Source organism: Aethalodelphis obliquidens, unplaced genomic scaffold (assembly GCF_003676395.1).
Source record: "Aethalodelphis obliquidens isolate GAN/ISIS:26980383/991018 unplaced genomic scaffold, ASM367639v1 scaffold30, whole genome shotgun sequence".
NCBI lineage: Eukaryota > Metazoa > Chordata > Mammalia > Artiodactyla > Delphinidae > Aethalodelphis > Aethalodelphis obliquidens.
The window spans coordinates 21,600,607-21,620,171 of NW_020837974.1; the positions used below are offsets into that span (position 1 = coordinate 21,600,607).

Sequence of the window (19,565 nt, forward strand, 5' to 3'; positions counted from 1 at the left end):
TTATTTCATTGGTACGTATTTTGACACTTACTACACTGTCTTTCATTATGATGTGACCATTTCCTAAGAAGTGCCCTATGTAGCTCCCAGTGAAAATATCAGGGGAGCACAACTTACGCACTGGAGTCTCCTGACCTGTCTCCCAGGCTACACTCTTGCTCCTTTGTTTCACCCTCTGCATTGGTACAAGACCCTTCTATCTAAATGTTTAATCTCTTTAACCATGTAATTCCCTTCCAAAGAATCACCCTCTTAGCTGCTTGACTTCAAGAAGCATCCCAGTTTTACGTCTTGGTGCTCCTAGATATCAGTCCCTGGTTCCAGTCCAACTCTGTCCTCAAGGAGGAGACAACATTCCTTCCACCCCTGGGTTTAACCTGGCCCGAAATGCCCTCTTACACCCTTTCTGCCAATGTAGCCTAATGGCTAGGAGTAGAGTTCTGGAGTCTCACTTCAAGGGCAGATCCCAACTCCTCTGCTGACATGACATCTTATGCATTTGGCGATTTGTGACTAAGGCCATTATATCTTGTCCTGGGAACTTCCCTCTTTTCTAAAGGTGAAGGTTAGTTCAATTAATTAGCCCAGGAGAATACTGTGCACTCGAAGCGGTCAACAGCCCGGGATCTGGGGGTGGGGATGGGGTAGGGGTGGGAGCGAGGTTGGGATAAGGGACTCCAGATGGGGACAGAATTGAAAGGAAAATGTTTTTTAATAACCTTCTATCTCCTTTCATCTAAGAGCTCCTAAAAAGCAGGCAATAATTTAAGAAATAAGGGAGCCCATCATTGTTTGCCCCCATCTCCCTCTGTCTCCTCTTTCCCAGGCAGCAGGACCTAGACAGCAAATAGAGGCGTTGGGGGGAGGGAAGAAGGTAGGGCGCCAAACTAACATGTTTTGCAAGGAATGTGACTACAGCTAACTACAGGAATTGAGAAAGTGGAGCCAAGAATACTAACTCCCAGCCAGCCCGCCGCGTCAACTCCAATCTCGGGGAACCTGTGTCTGGAGCGGACCCAGCTCGCCCACCCCTGCGGATGGGGGTTGGAGGAAACCAGCTTTGCTCCGCCCCCGGAGCTGGGCGGTGACCTGTAGGCGGCAGCGCGCCCTGGGCGCTCTCGCATAGGGCACAGCGCTGGAAGCGCGGATCCCCTTGAGCTCGCGGAGGTAGAAGGCCCGCGGCGACATGAGCTCTGTGCCAGCGTTCCTGAGCGCGGCAGATGTGCAGGACCACCTCCGCAGCTCTAGCCTACTCATCCCGCCTCTGGAGGCGGCTCTGGCCAACTTCTCCAGCGGCCCCGAAGGAGGGGTCATGCAGCCGGTGCGCACCGTGGTGCCCGTGGCCAAACACAGTGGGTGAGTGAGGAAGGCCGGGCCAGGGTCTGGAGAAACTGGAAAGGAGGAAGAGGAGGGGTGAGAATGGAAGCAGCGGGAGGAAGGAAGGGAGGGCTTACCTAACCACTGCTAATAACAGCTCCCACCTGATTTTTGCAACCCACTGTGTCAAGTGGGCGCTTTACAGGAATTACCTTGTTCAATTCAACACACTCCATATATAGGTAGGTATTGATGCAACATTTACTGATGGGAAAACCGAGACTCAGAGAGGTGAAGTGAAGTACCCAGGGTTACGCAGCTAGTAAGTGGCAGAACTGGGGTGACTTTTCTCATCCAGAGCCGGATTCTTGAACGTACTCAGCATACTGCCAAAGGGAATGGCAGACGGATGGGGGTGGGGGTGGGGGGCGAGGGAGAAGGCCAGTAGGGCATTGAGCGAGGAAAGAGAAAGGAAGGGACATGAGGACTTGATAGGATACCTCAGCATTGATAGGAAGGGGTTGAAGCTGCTCCCTCTCTTCTTGTAGTTTCCTGGGGGTCATGCCCGCCTACAGTGCAGCAGAGGACGCCCTGACCACCAAGTTGGTCACCTTCTATGAGGGCCACAGCACCACCTCCACTGTCCCCTCCCATCAGGCCACTGTGCTACTCTTCCAGCCGAGCGATGGCTCCCTTCTGGCGGTGAGCAACTCCCTGGCCAGGGGTGGGTCAGGGCCCCTGTGCACAGAGCAAGGCTCAGAAGTTAGTTCTCTGTCGACCAGGGGGAGTTTTGAGTGTGACCACCCATGACCCTCTCTGAGTGACTGGATGCCAGTGACAGTGAAGGTTATCTGTGACTGTGTATCTGATTCCAGACTGCCTAAGGATGCATAACCCAGCAGCAGAGCCCACTGCTGCTTTAAGCGTGTGACAGTGTGGAAGGAATAATCTCGTCATTCTTGTAATGTTCTTGTCCTCTACCGGTTACTCCAGATATACAGCTTGCACAAACCCAGTAGCCAAGGAAACGTTTCTTTAGTGAATCTCTGCAATGTGGAGTTACGTGAGTTACAGACTAGGGGTGCTCTCTAATACCTGGGAGTTCTTTTCTAAGGGGTACACAATGACCTGTTTTAACATTTAATGGTAATATCAAAAAATAGTAGTAGTCCAAATGTATTAAGCCCCTTGTGTGCGTCAGGCACTGTTCTGAATACTTTGTATGTGTTAATTCTCTTAATACTTAGAACCACTCTGTGAGGTAAGTAAATTTATTACCTCCATTTTGCAGATGAGAAAACTGAGTCATAGAGCAGCTATGCCAAACTTACCAAAATTTCCATAGCTCATAGTGGCATGGATGGACTTCACACCTACTCTGTGTAAGTCCAAGGCCTATACTGTCTTAAGACTATGCTCTCTACTGCCTTTCTCACTGCTGTTGACTGAGCACTTATCATGTACCAGGCAGGAGAAATTGGTCTCATTCAATTCTGACAACACTCCTCTGTGGGAGTTTTTATTACACCCTCACCTCCCCACCCGCTTTCTTTTGAGGTTCCTGAGGCTCAGAGCATTAGAGTCACTTTGCTTGAGGTCACACAACCGGTTAGTGAAAGTGCTTTTTGCCCTCCAGCCTGGCTCTGAGGCCAGCCGGTTGAGTCCTCATCAGGGACAGACTCCTTAATCCAAACCACCCCTGGATCCTTAGACTCTCCTTCTCAGAATTTCTGGTTCCCCAAGGAAGCTGCCCATTTATTACTCCCCTGAAAAGAGTCTGTAGCTCTTCCCAGTCTCTGCTCATCCAATGGAAATGGCATCCATACTGCCTACCAACAGTGCTTCCCCAGGAAACCGGGACCACCTCAGGCTTTGGAACTAAATGACAAGGCCTGAGATTCTTCCTGAATCCGATCAGTAGCCAAGCAACTCACTTCCTTGTCCATAACATGAGAATACTGATACTACTTGGCGAGGACCAATTGAGATGATTAATATAAACAGAGAACAGTGCAAAGGATGGGAGTTATTACTGGCAAGGCGTAATTCAGAATCACCTGGGGAGCTTTTAAAAACAACAGTGTCTGGGTCCCATCCCTAGTGTTCAGATTCAGTCAACCTAAGGGTCATGTCTGGGCATCTGTATCTTCACAAACCTCCCCACATGTGCAGGAGGAGTTGCGAGCCACTGAGATAGAGTTTCAGGGCCCTTGCACAGATGTCAAGTGACTTACTCTTATTCCTGAAGTTTCTCCTTCATTTGATGTTTTGAGAATCCCAGGGCAAGTAAAGCAAATGGGCAATTCTTGAGGGCTCGCCATATGCTAGATGTTTTCACGTATGCCAGTGCATTTAATCTTCACAAAAACCCTCTGAGTGGTTGCCATTATCTTTATTTTTACAGGTAGGAAACTGGTGCTTAAAGATTAAGATATTTTTTCAAAGTTGTATTTCTTATAAGTGGAGGGATTGTATCCAGGCAAAGCATTCTCTTTATAGAATATTATGATGCTTCCTAGGGCTAACGCTTTTAGAGCGTCTTCTCTCTGCTTAAGTGGTGGATAGGGGTGCCCCTTGTTCACTGTCTCTCCTTTCCTCCAAGGTCATGGATGGAAATATCATAACTGCAAAGAGAACAGCTGCAGTGTCTGCCATCGCCACCAAGGTGAGATTAGTGCCTGGCTGTGCTGAGCTGGTGGGTGGGATTGAGTGTCTCAAGTTTGAATGTGTAAGGTAGAAGTGAGGAACTCATTTGGAACTTCTTTGGACATAGCTGGAACTTCATATGCCAAATATGGGATGTCAGCTGAGCACAGTGATTCACGAAATGATTGGCTACCATTTAATGAGCCCAAGATTCCAGGTACCTCACATGTGCTATTCCTGATCTTCACACCAACCTTGCAAAGTAGATATGATTATCTCCATTTGCCAGGTATAAGGAATATGGCTCAGAGAGGTTGTGTGAGTTGATCAGGGTCACACAGCTAACAAGTGGCAGAGCAAGAATTTAAAACTTGACCTCTCTGACTCCCAGGACTGCTTTCTTTCCCCTCTACCACACTGCTCCTGGCAAATCAGTGTGGTTGCCCCATAGGCTAGAGTCAGTACTGCATAAGAAGCAGAGGAGGAGATAAACAGATCCAAGCCACACAGATGTATCCATTCAGCAAGTATTGACTGAGATCCTACCACATATCAGGCACTGTTCTAAATGTCAGAGATGTGGTAGTGCACGAAACAGAGAGTTACATGCAGAGGGGAGGTGAGACAATAAATAAAATTAAAAGTAAAATACATAGTATGATTTGCTAAAAAAAATAATTAACCAACAGCAAACCCCTTTTGAGTTTACTAATAGGCTAGGACTTGCTTTAAAAAAATAACACGCCCACCCCCACCACCAGCTAGAAGGATGAAAATAAAGCAGAATTGAGAGCATTGGGAAGGGGTGATATTTTAAATTATCGAGGAAAGACCTCACTGGGAAGGTGATATTTGAGTAAAGACTGAAAAAGAAGTGAGTGAGTGAAACAGGAAGAGGGGAGGAGCTCTCCAGGCAGAAGGAAAAGCAAGTGATAGAGGTGATGATATTTCTAAGCATCCTACAAGGGCATCCTACAAGAAGAACAGTATTTTTAGAGGCTAGGGTTAAGAAGACGAGGTATCTGTAGGAACAGTTAAAGGCTGGAATCTTTCACATTAAAGGTCTGGGAATGCCGGTTTATGAGGCCTGAGCATAAAGGAAATGTAGGGTCTATCGGAGGGTTGGAGGAGCAAAGACCAGGTGTTCAAATTGTGAGTGTGTTAAGGTCTTGTAAACACATGATGGGGAGGGAAGACTGTGGGGATAAATCTGGTAATTACATAGGAAGGGAGTAGACTACAGTGTGCAGCTTGATGAACTGGCTTTGAAAAATTATATGCAGACCCAGTTCAGATTGAAATGATCAAGGGACTCTGAGGTATGTTCCCTGGTAACTTAGGAACAGAGGGACTCTAACCATACTGCCCTACATTTGAAAAGGACTTTGATCTTTTCCAAAATAATTTCCAAACCATTGTTTGATTTATTTTTGGATTTCTGGGAGGAAGGCAGAGCAAGTATTACTGGCCTCATTTTGTGCAGAAGGAAATGGAGTCTAGGGTTTCCTGTAGTCAGACAACCCAGGTAGCTGTGGGTCTTCTCGTCCCGGATCAGTAGTTTCCAACCCAGGCTACGCAGCAGCAGCAGCATCTGGGGAATTTTTTTTTTTAAATTCAGATTCCCAAAACCACTGAATTGAAATCGCTGAGGGTAGGGCCTAAGAAACTAGGTGTTTTGGTTTTTTATGGTATCTGGTTGATTCTGATGGTCAACCAGGTTAATTCTTCTATCAGAGGTTAAAGGTTACTTTACAGGATACTGCAACAATTTCTGAAGCCCACGTGTACTTCCAAGAATAGATTCATATTAACTGAGAACAGAAAAAAAAATTTAGTTAAGGAAAAATTACATAAGCATAAGATTACTAGTCTTGTGGATATTGTCATTTTGAAAACTTTTCAAATCAAGGTTCTTTGAACTATAGTTGACGGCACAAAATGCTATCTCTCCTGCAGCTACAGGAGACATCATCTCTAATCACCTGCCAATATTTGAGACTCCTTTTTGCAAGTGATTAATAATTAAGAATACTTTCATTTTTAAGGTTGCACTCCAGAATCTCAAAAATTAGCATTGTAAGAAAGAGCAGCCCCAAGGAGCTCAATTTTTATTAAATGAAATAGAGGAAAGGCAGAAGATGGTCTTATTTAATATGGATGGTTTGAGGAGCAAGTGTTGTCATTCCTCAATGCCAGTTGTTCTTAACTGAAAACGATTTGGCCAGCTGCCCCAGAGACAATTAGCAATGTCTGGAGACAGTTTTGGTTGTCGCAACTGAGGACATAGGGGGTGCTAATGGACAGAGACCAGGGATGCTTCTCAACATCCTATAATGCACAAGACAGCCCACCCACCTGCCAACAAAGAATTATCCAGCCCAAATATCAGTAGTGCTGAGGTCAAGAAACCCTGCTCTGTTTCTCATAGGTAATGGTAGATATGTGCCAATTCTGTGCAAATAAGACTGTCTGTGTTTTCCTGGGGCTTACATACCAGTACAGGAAAATAAATTTGTAAACAAACAAGTGCTATGAAGTGGTGAAATCTATCAGGGTGGTCAGAAAGACTTTACTGGAGAGTTGATCAGAGAACCTCACTCACAAATAAAGACACACATAACACCCTTAGCAGGTGCCACAAATGCCATCTCTACATCCCTCTTTAAAGGAGGACGGAGGCTGAGTCAGGATCAACAGAGAGTGGGCACAGCAAATATAGCTGAGAACCTAGGCTCGCAAGGATTCATAGATTCCAGAAGCAACTAACAGCTCTCAGAAGTAGGTGTGGCTTATCACGCCCCTGAGGTAGGGTAGCACAGCAGAAAGCAAGTGGGCTTTGGAGAATGAAAGATGTGGTGTTAGAGCCTCACTGTGCCATTCAGTAGTCATAGGGCCCTGAGCAAGTTACTTAACCTCTCTGGACCTCAATTTCTTTATCTGTGAGAGGAGGATAACAATGGGAGTATCTAGCTCATAGGGTCAATTGTCTGGGCTAAATGAGATCATGAGGCTTAAGCACTGGCATATGTTAGGTACCCAATGAAGGCTCCTTCCCTCCCTCCCCACTCTGTGGAAACGGAAATACACAATGACATCTCCTTGATTGCCTGAGAGGTCTTGAAGTTCACCTGATTCTCAAACTGTATTTGATCTTCTCCTGGCTACTAGAGTCTCCCTTGACCTTTTCTATCTCATTTCTCTCAAATAGTTTTTGAAACCCCCCAGCAGTGAAGTGTTGTGTATCCTTGGAGCTGGCGTCCAGGCTTATAGCCATTATGAGGTCTTCACAGAGCAGTTCTCCTTTAAGGAGGTAGGTCCAGGGAGGGTTGTGGAGGAAGTAGCAGTGACCTTTCTCTGTACTCCTTTGTTACAGTGTGGGTTATGCTGAAATTGTCAGGTTGAGAGTCCCACCATCTAGACCATTCTTTTTTTTAATATAAATTTATTTATTTATTTATTTTTGGTTGCATTGGGTCTTTGTTGTGGTGCACGGGCTTCTCATTGTGGTGGAGTCTCTTGTTGCAGAGCACAGGCTCTAGGTGCGCGGGCTTCAGCATTGTGGCGCACAGGCTTAGTTGCTCTGTGGTATGTGGGATCTTCCCAGACCAGGGATCGAACCCGTGTCCCCTGCATTGGCAGGTGGATTCTTAACCACTGCACCACCAGGGAAGTCCCTAGACCATTCTTTTTTTTGTTTTTGCTGTACGCGGGCCTCTCACTGCTGTGGCCTCTCCCGTTGCGGAGCACAGGCTCCGGACACGCAGGCCCAGCGGCCGTGGCTCACGGGCCCAGCCGCTCCGCGGCATGTGGGATCCTCCCGGACTGGGGCATGAACCCGCGTCCCCTGCATCGGCAGGCGGACCCTCAACCACTGCGCCACCAGGGAAGCCCCCTAGACCATTCTTTTAACAATTTGCCCAGAAGTCCCACTGGACGTGAAGAGTTGGGGGAAAGGCCTGAATCACCCCCTCCAGTTTCTCAGTTTGCAGGGTATGCCGAAGTACACAGAGAGCCTACTCGGTTACTTAAAGGATTGTGTCATATCCATTACATACATTCAGGTGTTCTTTTGGCCCCTTTCTGTTGTTTCTCTTAGGAGAATCTGGGGTCCTTAAGTATTCAGGCTTAGGGATCCAGGAGCTGGGAATGAGGCCTAGAGAGCAGGAGGCCACAGCATGCCTTCTGCAGCCTAGATGTTAGTCTACTTTTCCCCATTCTGGCTGGCTCACACTTCCTATTATTTTTGATACATTTGATGCTACTTTTATTTTATTTTTTTCTGTGTGTGTGAGAGGGGTGGGGTATATTTAAGGTATGATTTCTTATGATAAAAATAATACTTCTGCTTTGAGAAATGAAGACTGTAATGAAGAAAACAAAAGACAAATTCCCTTTTATCTGTTTTCAAAGACAAGTAGTTAACATTTCCAATCTCTCTCGTCTGCTTCTTGTAACATAGCTGTATGGTTTTTCTCTGCTTTTTTTATTAAAGTATAATTGACATACGACATCTTATTAGTTTCAGGTGTAGATTGTAGTGATTTGATATTTATATACATTTCGAAATGGTCACCATGATAAGTCTAGTTACCATCTGTCACCATACAAAGTTATTACAATATTATTGACTATATTCTCCATGCTGCACATTATATCCCCATGACTTAATTATTTTGAAACTGGAAGTTTGTACCTGTTAATCCCCTTCACCTGTTTTACCCATCCCCCAACCCTCCCCCTCTAGAAATCACCACAAGTGGTTTATTTATTTAACTTATTTATTTAACATCTTTATTGGAGGTTATTTATTTATTTATTTATTTTACAATGGTTTGTTAGTTTCTGCTGTATAACAAAGTGAATCAGCTATATGTGTACATATATCCCCATATCCCCTCCCTCTTGCGTCTCCCTCCCTCCCTCCCTCCCTCCCCCACCCCTCTAGGTGGACACAAAACACCGAGCTTATCTCCCTGTGCTATGCAGGTGCTTCCCTAGCTATCTCTTTTACATTTGGTACTGTATATATGTCAATGTTGCTCTTTCACGTTGTCCCAGCTTACCCTTCCCCCTCCCCATGTCCTCAAGTCCATTCTCTACATCGGTGTCTTTATTCCTGTCCTGCCCCTAGGTTCTTCAGAACCTTTTTTTTTTTTTTTTTTTTTTTAGATTCCATATATATGGTTTAGCATAAAGTATTTGTCTTTCTCTGTCTGACTTACTTCACTCTGTATGACAGACTCTAGGTCCATCCACCTCACTACAAATAACTCAATTTCATTTCTTTTTATGGCTGAGTAATATTCCATTGTATATATGTGCCATATCTTCTTTATCCATTCATCTGTTGATGGGCACTTAGGTTGCTTCCATGTCCTGGCTACTGTAAATTAATAGCCAGGACACAATGCTGCAGTGAACATTGTGGTACATGTCTCTTTTTGAATTATGGTTTTCTCAGGGTATGTGCCCAGTAGTGGATTGCTGGGTCATATGGTAGCTCTATTTTGAGTTTTTTACGGGAACCTCCATACTGTTTTCCATAGTGGCTTATCAGTTTACATTCCCACCAACAGTGCAAGAGGGTTCCCTTTTCTCCACACCCTCTCCAGCATCTGTTGTTTGTGGACTTTTTGATGATGGCCATTCTGACTGGTGTGAGGTGATACTTCATTGTACTTTTGATTTGCATTTCTCTAATAATTAGTGATGTTGAGCATCTTTTCATGTGCTTTTTGGCCATCTGTATGTCTTCCTGGGGAAATGTCTATTTAGGTCTTCTGCCCATTTTTTAATTGGGTTGTTTGTTTTTTTGATATTGAGCTGCTTGTATATTTTGGAGATTAATCCTATGCTGGTCACTTCGTTTGCAAATATTTTCTCCCATTCTATGGGTTGTCTTTTCGTTTTGTTTATGGTTTACTTTCATTTGCAAAAGCTTTTAAGTTTAGTTAGGTACCATTTGTTTATTTTTTTCATTACTCTAGGAAGTGGATTCAAAAAGTTATTGCTGTGATTTATATCAAAAAGTTTTCTGCCTATGTTTTCCTCTAAGAGTTTTATAGTATCTGGTCTTAAATTTAGGTCTTTATCCATTTTGAGTTTATTTTTGTGTATGGTGCTAGAGAATATTCTAATTTCATTTTTTTACATGTAGCTGCCCAGTCTTCCTAGCACCACTTATTGGAGAGACTGTCTTTTCTCCATTGTGTATTCTTGCCTCCTTTGTCAGAGATTAATTGGCCATAGGTCTGTGCATAGTCGTCATGCCGAGGGAAATGGAGGTGATATCTTATTGTGGTTTTGATTTGCATTTCCCTATGTTCCAGTGATGTTGAGCATCTTTTCATGTGTCTGTTGCCCATTGGTATGCCTTCTTTGGAAAAATATTTATTCAGGCCCTCTGCCCATTTTTAAATAAGGTTGCTTTATTTTTTAATATTAAATTTTATAATTTCTTTGTATATTTTGAATATTAACCTCTTAAAGATTTAATCATGTTAGATATACACAGTTGTATATACTGTATTTTCACTGAATGTTGTAACACCATCACTTTTCCAGATTACTTAATTTTTGTATGGTATTTCATATTTTTCTATCACGCAAGATGGTATAGTTAACCATTCTCTTATAAATGGACATATTGTATTGTTTTTCACCTTAGTTAATGAACTTACTCAGACATAACATTTATTTCCATATTTATTATATTTCCTTATGAGAGATTCTTTAGGCCTTATTTTCAGTTGAAGGCTGACAGCTGCCACCACAGACATCAAAATCTGTTAAGCAAGCTAGGAAGTCCCCATCTCCTGGTGATGCCAGTGACGCACCCTCTCCCGCCAGCGCTTCCCAGGAATCTAACTGTAGCTATTACTCTTGGCCTTCTACTCTGCTGCACCATTCACTCCTGAAACCCTTCCAGATTTTAATTCCCTACATATCCTTCAGAGATCAAGCTATTCCAAGCACAGCCCTGCACATCTTGTTTGTGAATCTCATGCCTGTTATGACTCCTTTACAGACTCCCAAACATAAACTGTGAGTTTGATACTGACTTTGCCTGTTATCATTTGCATTTTACAGACATGAAAACTTAGGCTGAATGAAGTTAAATATACTTCAGAAACAGTAAGTGACAGCAAGGATTGATTCTAAGCCTGTTTAGCTCCAGAACTTGCTCTGCTAATCATTAAGCTATATAGTAGCTATTAAGCTACTGAGGCTGTGTGTCCCAAGCTAGAAGTGAAAAACGTCCCCCCTTCTTGAAAGGGGAATGGGATAGAGAAAGGTCATTTTCAAATATCTGGCCCAGACAAATGTACATTCGCCATACGGAATGATTTAAATAACTACAGCCCTAACCCCAGAGTGGTTCAACTTTTCCTTGCACCCCTGGGCTTAATGAAACATAAACAGCCAGATAATCATGGCACCAATGTCCCTCTTGTTACCCCCAATGAAGGTGAGGATATGGAACCGCACCAAAGAAAATGCAGAGAAGTTTGCGAACACAGTGCAAGGAGAGGTACGGGTCTGTTCATCGGTTCAGGAGGCTGTGACCGGGGCAGATGTGATCATCACAGTCACCATGGCAACGGAGCCCATTTTGTTTGGTGAATGGGTGAAGCCTGGGGCTCACATCAATGGTAAGCAGAGTGGCTCCATGAGCCTTGGGTGGCCAGACTCTCCCTTGGCTGGACCAAGGGGGCTGCATCTGCAGAGCTGTTTTACTCACACAACATGCTTGAGCGTTTTAATGGCCTCAGAAACATTTGAGTTCTGAAAAAAATGATACTCCAAAATATGAAACAAAAATCACAAACCTGAAACTAATAAATTTAATTAAAGTTTTATAAAGTGTATCATTATAGCAAATGATCAATTATAGCTCAGTTCTTAAATGTTATGAAATTTAAATTACAAAAGCCAAATGACTCACTTGTTCTTTAACAACACTTGGAATTACAAAAACAAATCTTTTAAAATTACAACACCAAAGACATTTAATGTGACATGTGGGTGCTTTTTAATATGTGGGATAGGATGGTTGGGACTCTAAACGTAAGAGTTCCTGGGGCCTCTGAAGATCCTCAAATGGCCCTGGGGGTTATAACAAGATCTGGTCTATATTGAATACTTACTATTGCAGGTGCTGTTCTAAGTTCTTTGTATGTACTATATCACTGAATCCTCACAACAACCATATGAAGTAGGAGCTATTATTATCATGACCCCCATTTTACAGGTAGGTAAACCAAGGCATGGAAAGATTAAGAAACTTGCCCAAAGTCAGAGGTTCTTAGAGGCAAAACTGGGATTTGAACTGCGGTAATACACCCTCAGAGCCCAAGATCTTAAATGATACCCTATGTTATCTTTCAATAAGAAGACTGGATTCTGATGAGCAAACAATTGAAGACTCAAGAATTTAAACATGGTATCAGTGCCCCATGTTTTAGTGACAAGCACATAGTGTGAACTCAGAGTCTAAAATGTCTGCACACACATGCAAGGGCCAAGTTCATTCACAAATATGTATTGAATCCCTACCATGTGTCAGGCACTGTTCTAGATGCTGAGGATGCCACAGTAAACCAGCAATCAAGATCACTGCTTTCCCGCTGCTTACATTCCAGAGAAGGGAGGTAGACAACAAACAAGTAAACAAATAGATGAGCTAGATAGTTCCAGCTGAAGATAAGTTCTATAAAGGAAACAAAACGTGGTATGATTGAGGAATGGGCCATAGCAAATTGAAGGTCTCAGCCTGTGTGGGACTGGTATTATGAATGTGGGTCCAGGGGGTAGGTCTTACTCTTCACAAAGCCAGACTCGAACAGTAAGACCATTTCTGGAAGGACTTAGGGAATCAAGAGAAACCAGTTCTTGGTGAAATGGACAAGAGCTGAATCTTCAGCAAGACTGACTTGATATTTTTTCAGCTTTTTCTTTTTTTTTTTTCCAGCTTAAAACAGCACAATTATTTATTATCTCAGTTTCTGTGGTTAGGAGTCTGGGCATGGGTTAGCTAAGTCCTCTGCTCACACAAGGATGAAATCAAGGTGTTGTTCAGGCAGCAGTCTTATCCAGAGCCCGGAGTCTTCTTCCCAGCCCACATGGTCATGGCAGGTTCCTTGTGTTGTAGGACAAAGGTGCCCTTTTCCTTGGGGCTGCTCTCAGCTCCTAGAGGCTGTCCACATTCCTTTTCATGTGGACGCTCCACCTTCAAAGCCAACAACAGAGACTATCCCTCATGTTGGATCCCTGTCACACTTTGAGTCTCTCTCCAGGAAGGAGAGTCAAGCCATCTCATATCTTTCCCTAGCCTAAAGACGAAATTGGTTTATGTATTCACAGAGGCATTAAATATACTTAAGTATGTTGTAAGTGCAGTCAACAGGGAAACACCAACCACAGATTTTACTTACTTTACAGCTTGGCTAAAGATACGCCCAATTCCAACCTCCCCTGCACGTCCCTCATCCTATCCCTGCAGCCCAACAGCCAGCGTCTGACCCTCACCCATTCTCGCCCCACTGCAGGAAGGCCAAGGCCCAGCCCGAGTCAAGCCCCTCCCTTTGCTACCCGGACCATCTCCATCAGCCTGAGTGGCCTTATGCAGCCCTTCGAGAACTCACCCTGCCTCCAGATTGGGGGCAACAAGAGCAATCAGAAGAGGTGGCTTGAGAAGCTAGGGTTTTTCCCACCAGCTTATGATTTATTTATGAGCTTCATTAGTTGGTGCTTCTGTTCTATAGAACTTCTCACACAAACAGCCTTCAAGATGGACATTTTTACACCACTCTCTTTGAAAATCAGAGTGAGGGAGAACAGCAGGAGAGGGAACAAGTAGAGAAAACTGGATGGCAGTGAGAGAAGGCTTGTAAATGCTGCCTTATATTTGTATAAAGCTTTATAGCAGTTTCCAAAGACTGGCTGGCATGGGCCGGATCCAGCCAGCAGATGTGTTTTTTTCAGACCATAGAGTGTTCTGAAAATCAAGAACTAACACATGCAAAGAGATTTCCTGCTTCTCTTTTAAAAAAGGAGCAGGGATAGGGGAGGCTTTCTAACAGTGGCCCTGCATTCTCACATGGCAACAATTAGCTTGAGCTGAACAGTAACTGTCCGCTTTAGAAGGGTCTGCTTTCTTCTCTGTACCTCAGTCTCCACCATTTCCAATCCACTTCCTCTGACCAGTTCTGCTCATTTTCATTACCTTCCTGGCCCTGCAGGCATCTGGTTGCAGCCTCTGCGTATTCCTGTGTTCCAGCGCCAGGAGTCACGATTCCTTGGATTCATCATTATGGTTCTGGGCTCTGCAGAGGATGTGAAACCTTGGTGCCAGGGTGCAGCCAGTTTCCTCTTTATTGGGGCTTCTCTCTGACCCTAACACTGGGCTCTTTTCTCGTGAATTAAGAGAGAAGTGGTTGGGGGTGAGGGATGGGAATGATTGAAGAGCAAGCAGACAGACAGAAGATAGAGGAGTGCGGGGTCTGAATAAGCTCCAAGTAACGTCTCTGTTTTAGGGGTTTTGTAAGGAGGTCTCTGTTCCTGATAAGTGGAAGAAGCATGAAAGGCATGTACTGTCTCAGAGCTATAGATGCATTTATTAGATACTTAACCTTGGCATGTACCACTTCTTTGAGCCTCAGTCTGTACTTTTTAAATGGGAATCAGATGTGAAGTGTGCTTGTGAGGACTATGAATAGTATGTGTGAAACATCCCACAGATAGTAGGCACACAGTAAATTAATGCTAAGTTGCCTCGAAATCTTTTTTTAGTAATGAGAATGGATATGAAATGGAAAGGAAAAAATGCCCAGGTATCATTCTTATTAGTGAATTCAATCTCGTCGATGGGGAGGGAGTTGGCCTGGGGAAATGGGGCATTCCACATCTGTTCCCATGTGTCCTCTGTCACCTCCTTTTCCCCACCCCTTTCCTTCTTTGGAGTGTTTGGTATCCCTTGTGACCATTTCTAGGCTCAGGGTCTGTTTTGCTGTCTCTTAGCCATCGGCGCCAGCAGACCTGACTGGAGAGAGCTGGATGATGAGCTCATGACACAGGCTGTGCTGTATGTGGATTCCCAGGAGGCCGCCCTGAAAGAGTCTGGAGATGTCCTCTTGTCAGGGGTGAGCCTCCTTTCTGGTGGGCTGTTGCCTGGATGGCCTCACCTGGATCCCAGGGTTTCATTAACACCTCCTTCTGTCTGGCCTGCTTCAGACCTCGGTAACCCTTACCTCTTTGTGGGATGACAACTCCCAAACATCTCTCAACCTTTTCTAATCCCCCCCCAGAATAATGTGGCCATTATGTGGTGATGTGTTTTCCTGTCCCCTTTGCCTGAAGAGAGCGGCTTGATGGACTTTTCTGTTGGACTGGGCTGTCCTATAGAGCAGTAGGATTGGAAGATAGGAGCCTGTTACAGCCTGGAAACTTCCCCAGTGTGGCCAGCAAATTAGGACTAGGGTTGGCCACTTTCTGGCCCTTTTTTTTTTGTAATCAGGGCATAGAGGCAAGAAGGGGGCTGCCAAAATGAGTGTTCAGATAAGAACAGGCCTATTTCCTCACTGACAGTATCCTGGCAGGACATTCCCCTGGCTACAGATTTGCATCTCTGCAATCACAGTATCACAGAGGCAGATGGTACCCGCACCCCCCACCCCAAAAAAAAAAGGTTTAAGGTGGAGGCTTCCTTCCTGACATCATCCAGTTTACAAAAGGTCCTTTTATCAAGTTTATCCCTTATCCAGTTCAGGGACACCCTGTCCTGGCTTCAGAAGCTGGTCCTGAGCAGACATTAGCCCCATGGCCTGGGTCAGTGTGTGTTCATTTCACAGGCCGAGATCTTCGCTGAGCTCGGAGAAGTGGTAAAGGGAGTGAAACCAGCCCACTGTGAGAAGACTACGGTGTTCAAGTCTTTGGGTAAGAGCCATTGCTCCCAAGGCACAAACTTAACCAGAGCACAAGGTAGGTTTACCCACGGGTGGGAAGAGGAATGGGTCAGCAGGCTCCACAGCTGAAGCATTGTGAAATCTATCACTCAGGTCAATTATTTACGTCGGCATAGTGGTGAAGCCCATGAATTCTGGAACTGGTCAGTCCTGGGTTGGATTCCTTTCTCTGCCACTCCCTGGGCACGCGTCCTTGGGCAAGTGACCTCACCTCTCTGAGCCACAGTTTTCTCACCACCTGTTCCCTGGAGTTTTTGTGAGAATTAAGTGAGATGTGTATATAAAACAATGTGCACACAGCAAGTGTCAGCATTAAGACAATGACACTCAGAAGAAGATATCCTTCAGAGATGGAAGGACAGGAGAAAAAGATGTTTAAAAACAGGGAGCTTAAGAGAAATAGCAGGGAGCCCCAACCTGACGGAGACCCAGACAGGAAGTACAGCCTGAGACCTTTTTTTTCCCCTCCTTCCCTACCTTTCTGCTTGCTGATTTAAGAAGGTCTTCAGTGGGGAGCCCCATTACTACCTGAGTTAGCACAGGCAGAAGCCCAACAAAGAAGGGGCTCCCAGCGGCTGGTTTGCCCCTCAGCCCAGCTCTCCCATCCCACCAGATTTAAGGAAATGGACACACGTGGTAACAGAGCTAATATTCAGCTCCTACACCTAAAATATTGAAATACTCTCAAAATGGTTGGTAAATATTTGCTGCCCTGAGCCCCTCAGCCTCACCAGACCTTACATATTTGTTAATGATTAAGCAACCAAAGCTTTAATGCCTGGCAGAGTATTAAGAGTACTCTGACCACCCAGCACCCATGCCAGTCAGTCAGTATCCATGCCTTGCCATCTGTTATATATATTTTTTTAAATCTCATGCACAGAAAGACAGGCAAACACAGTATAAGCTTTATCGAGAGCCTGGTTCAAAGACATCACAGTGGTCTAGTTGGGTCTGAAAGTCTCATTGTTCCTAGCAGATCAGAGGTCAGCCGGCTCCCTTCGGGAGACACAGCACCGCATAGCCCTGCTCTACACTTCTGAGCAATTTTTCCTTTCTCACTTCTGGGGACTGGTTTATCGGCACAGCCGTTCATCCAGCAGGTGCACCTTAAATACCTGCTACGTATCAAGCTCCACACTGGGTGCAGTGGTAGCTACAAAAGTTAATAAAAACCGGCCCCTGGCCTTTAAGAACATATGTCCATTCAAGCTTAAGGTTTGTGCCCCAAACTATAAGACAGAGGGTCCGTTGCTGAAGGATTCAGGGTTTGGACTAGACCAGAGGGTCCAACAAACTGCAGACCACGGGCTAAACCCAACCTACCACCTGTTTTTGTACAGCCCACAAGTGAAATGGTTTTTACATTTTCGAATGATTGGGGAAAAAATTAAGAATGTTTTGTGACATGTGAAAATTTAAGAAATTCCAACTAGCGTGTCCATAAAGAGACTTTCCTTGGAGCACAGTCAGGCTCCTCTGTTTCCCTGTTGTCTGTGGCTGCCCTTGCACTCCAATGGCAGAGTTGAGTAACTGCAAGTAATTGGCCTGCAAAGCCTGAAATCTTTACCATCTGGCCCTTTACAGAAAGTGTTCTGACCCCTGAACTAACGTCTGAAGGATACGTAAAATTTCTTTGGTGGGCGTTTCTTGCCTTGTTCTGCCCTTTGTCAATACTTCAAGCCTGAACTCACCTCTGGGCATCAGTCCTTGTTACCCTGATGGACACTGTATCAGGGGACTGCCAGTTCTGGGATCTGGGCTGTTTGAGGAAAAGTTGTTCTGACAAAAGGTGAACCAAATTTCTGTCCATTCCAGGAATGGCGGTGGAAGACATGGTTGCAGCCAAACTTGTGTACGATTCCTGGTCATCTGGTAAATAAAACGAAGGAACTTTGTGTTGAATGGATGCTACAGCTCAAGGGGTATTAAACTAGTTGTCTCATAATCTCTAGATTAGATGAGGGAGCCCAGTGATCTATAGTTTTGTGCTTATCCTGTCTTACCTTAAATAATGAGATCCCCTTTTGTGTTTGTAGTTAGAAAGCAAACCTAAGTGGCCATTCTCTGTTATGCCGGATTATATTAGCACTCCCTTTCCCCTGTATTTCACTACCTTTTGTAATCCCTTGAAATAAAGCTTTTCCCAATTCTGCAGTTCTTGCTTTGGTAACTTCTATCCCTCACAGCAAGGAAAGTGAGGGGATCAAATGCTCCCGTTCACTCCCTGCAGGAGCTCCGATGGCTATAGTTAAATTTTTTCTATTTTATTAATTGAGATACAATTTACATATCATAAAATCCACCAGTTTAAAGTATATAATTCAGTGTTTTCTAGTATAGTCACAGGGTTGTGCAACCATCACCACTGTCTGATTTCAGAACATTTTCATCACTCCAAAAAGAAACCCAGTAGCCATTAGCAGCCAGTCCCCATTCCCCCTTCTTCTCAGCCCCTGGCAACCACTAATCTACTTTCTGTTGTTATAGATTTGCCTTTTCTGGACATTCATATAAGTGGAATCACATATTATGTAGCCTTTTGTTTCTGGCTTCTTATAATTGAAATTTCAAGGAACAGCAGAGCTTCTCTATTGGTCAGAACTCCTTCAGTCACAATCGGTAGAGACCACAACTCAAACTACATTAAGTTGAATGAATGAGTGAGTGAAGAATGGGATTCATTGGCTCTTATAATTAAGAAGTACACAGGTAGCTGGTTTCAGCTATAGCTGGATCCAGGGGGTCCAAGTGTCATCAGGACCCAGTCTTGCTCTCTCTGTTCCTTGGCTCTGTTTTCTTTGGTGTTGGCTGCATTATCAAGTAAGCTCTCCCCTGATAGTGGCAGGATGGGTGCCAGCAGCTCTTGAATCATAGTCTGTCCTCTTCAGCAACCTTGGCAGAAAGAGACATTCTCTTCCTTAACAGTTAAAAGTCTCAGAATGGAGACACACTGGACCATCTAGGGCCTATGTCCATATGCATAACTAACATAGTGGCTAAAGGAAATGGAATATGCTGTTTGGCCAGGTCAGGCCCATATGCTTATTATCCCTGAACCACTGCATCATCCAGGGGGATCTAATTCCCCTATTATCCAGGCCTGGGTCACATGCCCCCCCTTGAAGCCAGTGGTGCAATCAGCCCATCTGACCACATTAGCTAACAAAAGGAAAGGGGTCTCTTACCAAAAAGGGGGAGGACTGTATGTTGGGTAGGCAAAATCTCAGGTGTGCCCTACAGTATCCGTGTTGAAGGGCCATTAGGAATCATCCAGTCCAACCTCTTCAACTTACAGGTGGGAAAACTGAGCTGCAGCAATGCTTTCCTCAGGTCCCCTGGGTTACTAGCAGAGCTGTGTTGTCCGTGTCCTGTCAAAGACCCATTCAAATACTCTCTCTCCAATCCCTAGGCTGGTTATAAGTCAGCAGCAAAGAGAAGCATATTATTTTGCTTTGTTTTCTTACCCAAATTCCTCCTGGCAGGTCCTCTTCATGCTGTAGGTAGCTTACCCAAAAGTTTATCATGTTTGCCAGACTGTCTAGCCTTTGTGCTAGAAGAAAATCCCCACGTGACCTGCTCTGCACACCTCAAGTGACTATGGAGTCTTTCTGGGGATCTTAATGGTCACAACTCTAA

The 19,565-nt window shown here is 44.6% G+C and overlaps 1 protein-coding gene across 2 annotated transcripts; it reads left to right on the forward strand.

Annotated features, from left to right (window-relative positions):
- The first annotated feature begins 1,024 nt into the window (after window positions 1–1,024).
- Window positions 1,025–18,083, forward strand: CRYM (crystallin mu). 2 transcript variants are annotated; one of them, XM_027126684.1, is made up of 8 exons: window positions 1,028–1,356; window positions 1,866–2,019; window positions 3,920–3,982; window positions 7,172–7,273; window positions 11,432–11,615; window positions 14,983–15,104; window positions 15,813–15,897; window positions 17,745–18,083. In XM_027126684.1, exons 1-8 carry the CDS (start codon window positions 1,187–1,189, stop codon window positions 17,807–17,809), a joined length of 945 nt encoding a protein of 314 aa, XP_026982485.1. In that variant the 5' UTR covers window positions 1,028–1,186; the 3' UTR covers window positions 17,810–18,083. The 2 variants fall into 2 exon arrangements, with proteins under 2 accessions (XP_026982486.1, XP_026982485.1); XM_027126685.1 differs by lacking the exon at window positions 7,172–7,273 and having other exon boundaries at window positions 1,025–1,356.
- The last annotated feature ends 1,482 nt before the right edge of the window (window positions 18,084–19,565 follow it).

Bases quoted from the DNA above. Each gene is read 5' to 3' on its own strand.
- CRYM (XM_027126684.1), top strand. From the start codon at position 1,187: ATGAGCTCTGTGCCAGCGTTCCTGAGCGCGGCAGATGTGCAGGACCAC. The intron at 2,020-3,919 runs GTGAGCAACTCC...CTTTCCTCCAAG, and splicing joins GCGATGGCTCCCTTCTGGCG to GTCATGGATGGAAATATCAT. The intron at 15,898-17,744 runs GTAAGAGCCATT...TGTCCATTCCAG, and splicing joins TACGGTGTTCAAGTCTTTGG to GAATGGCGGTGGAAGACATG.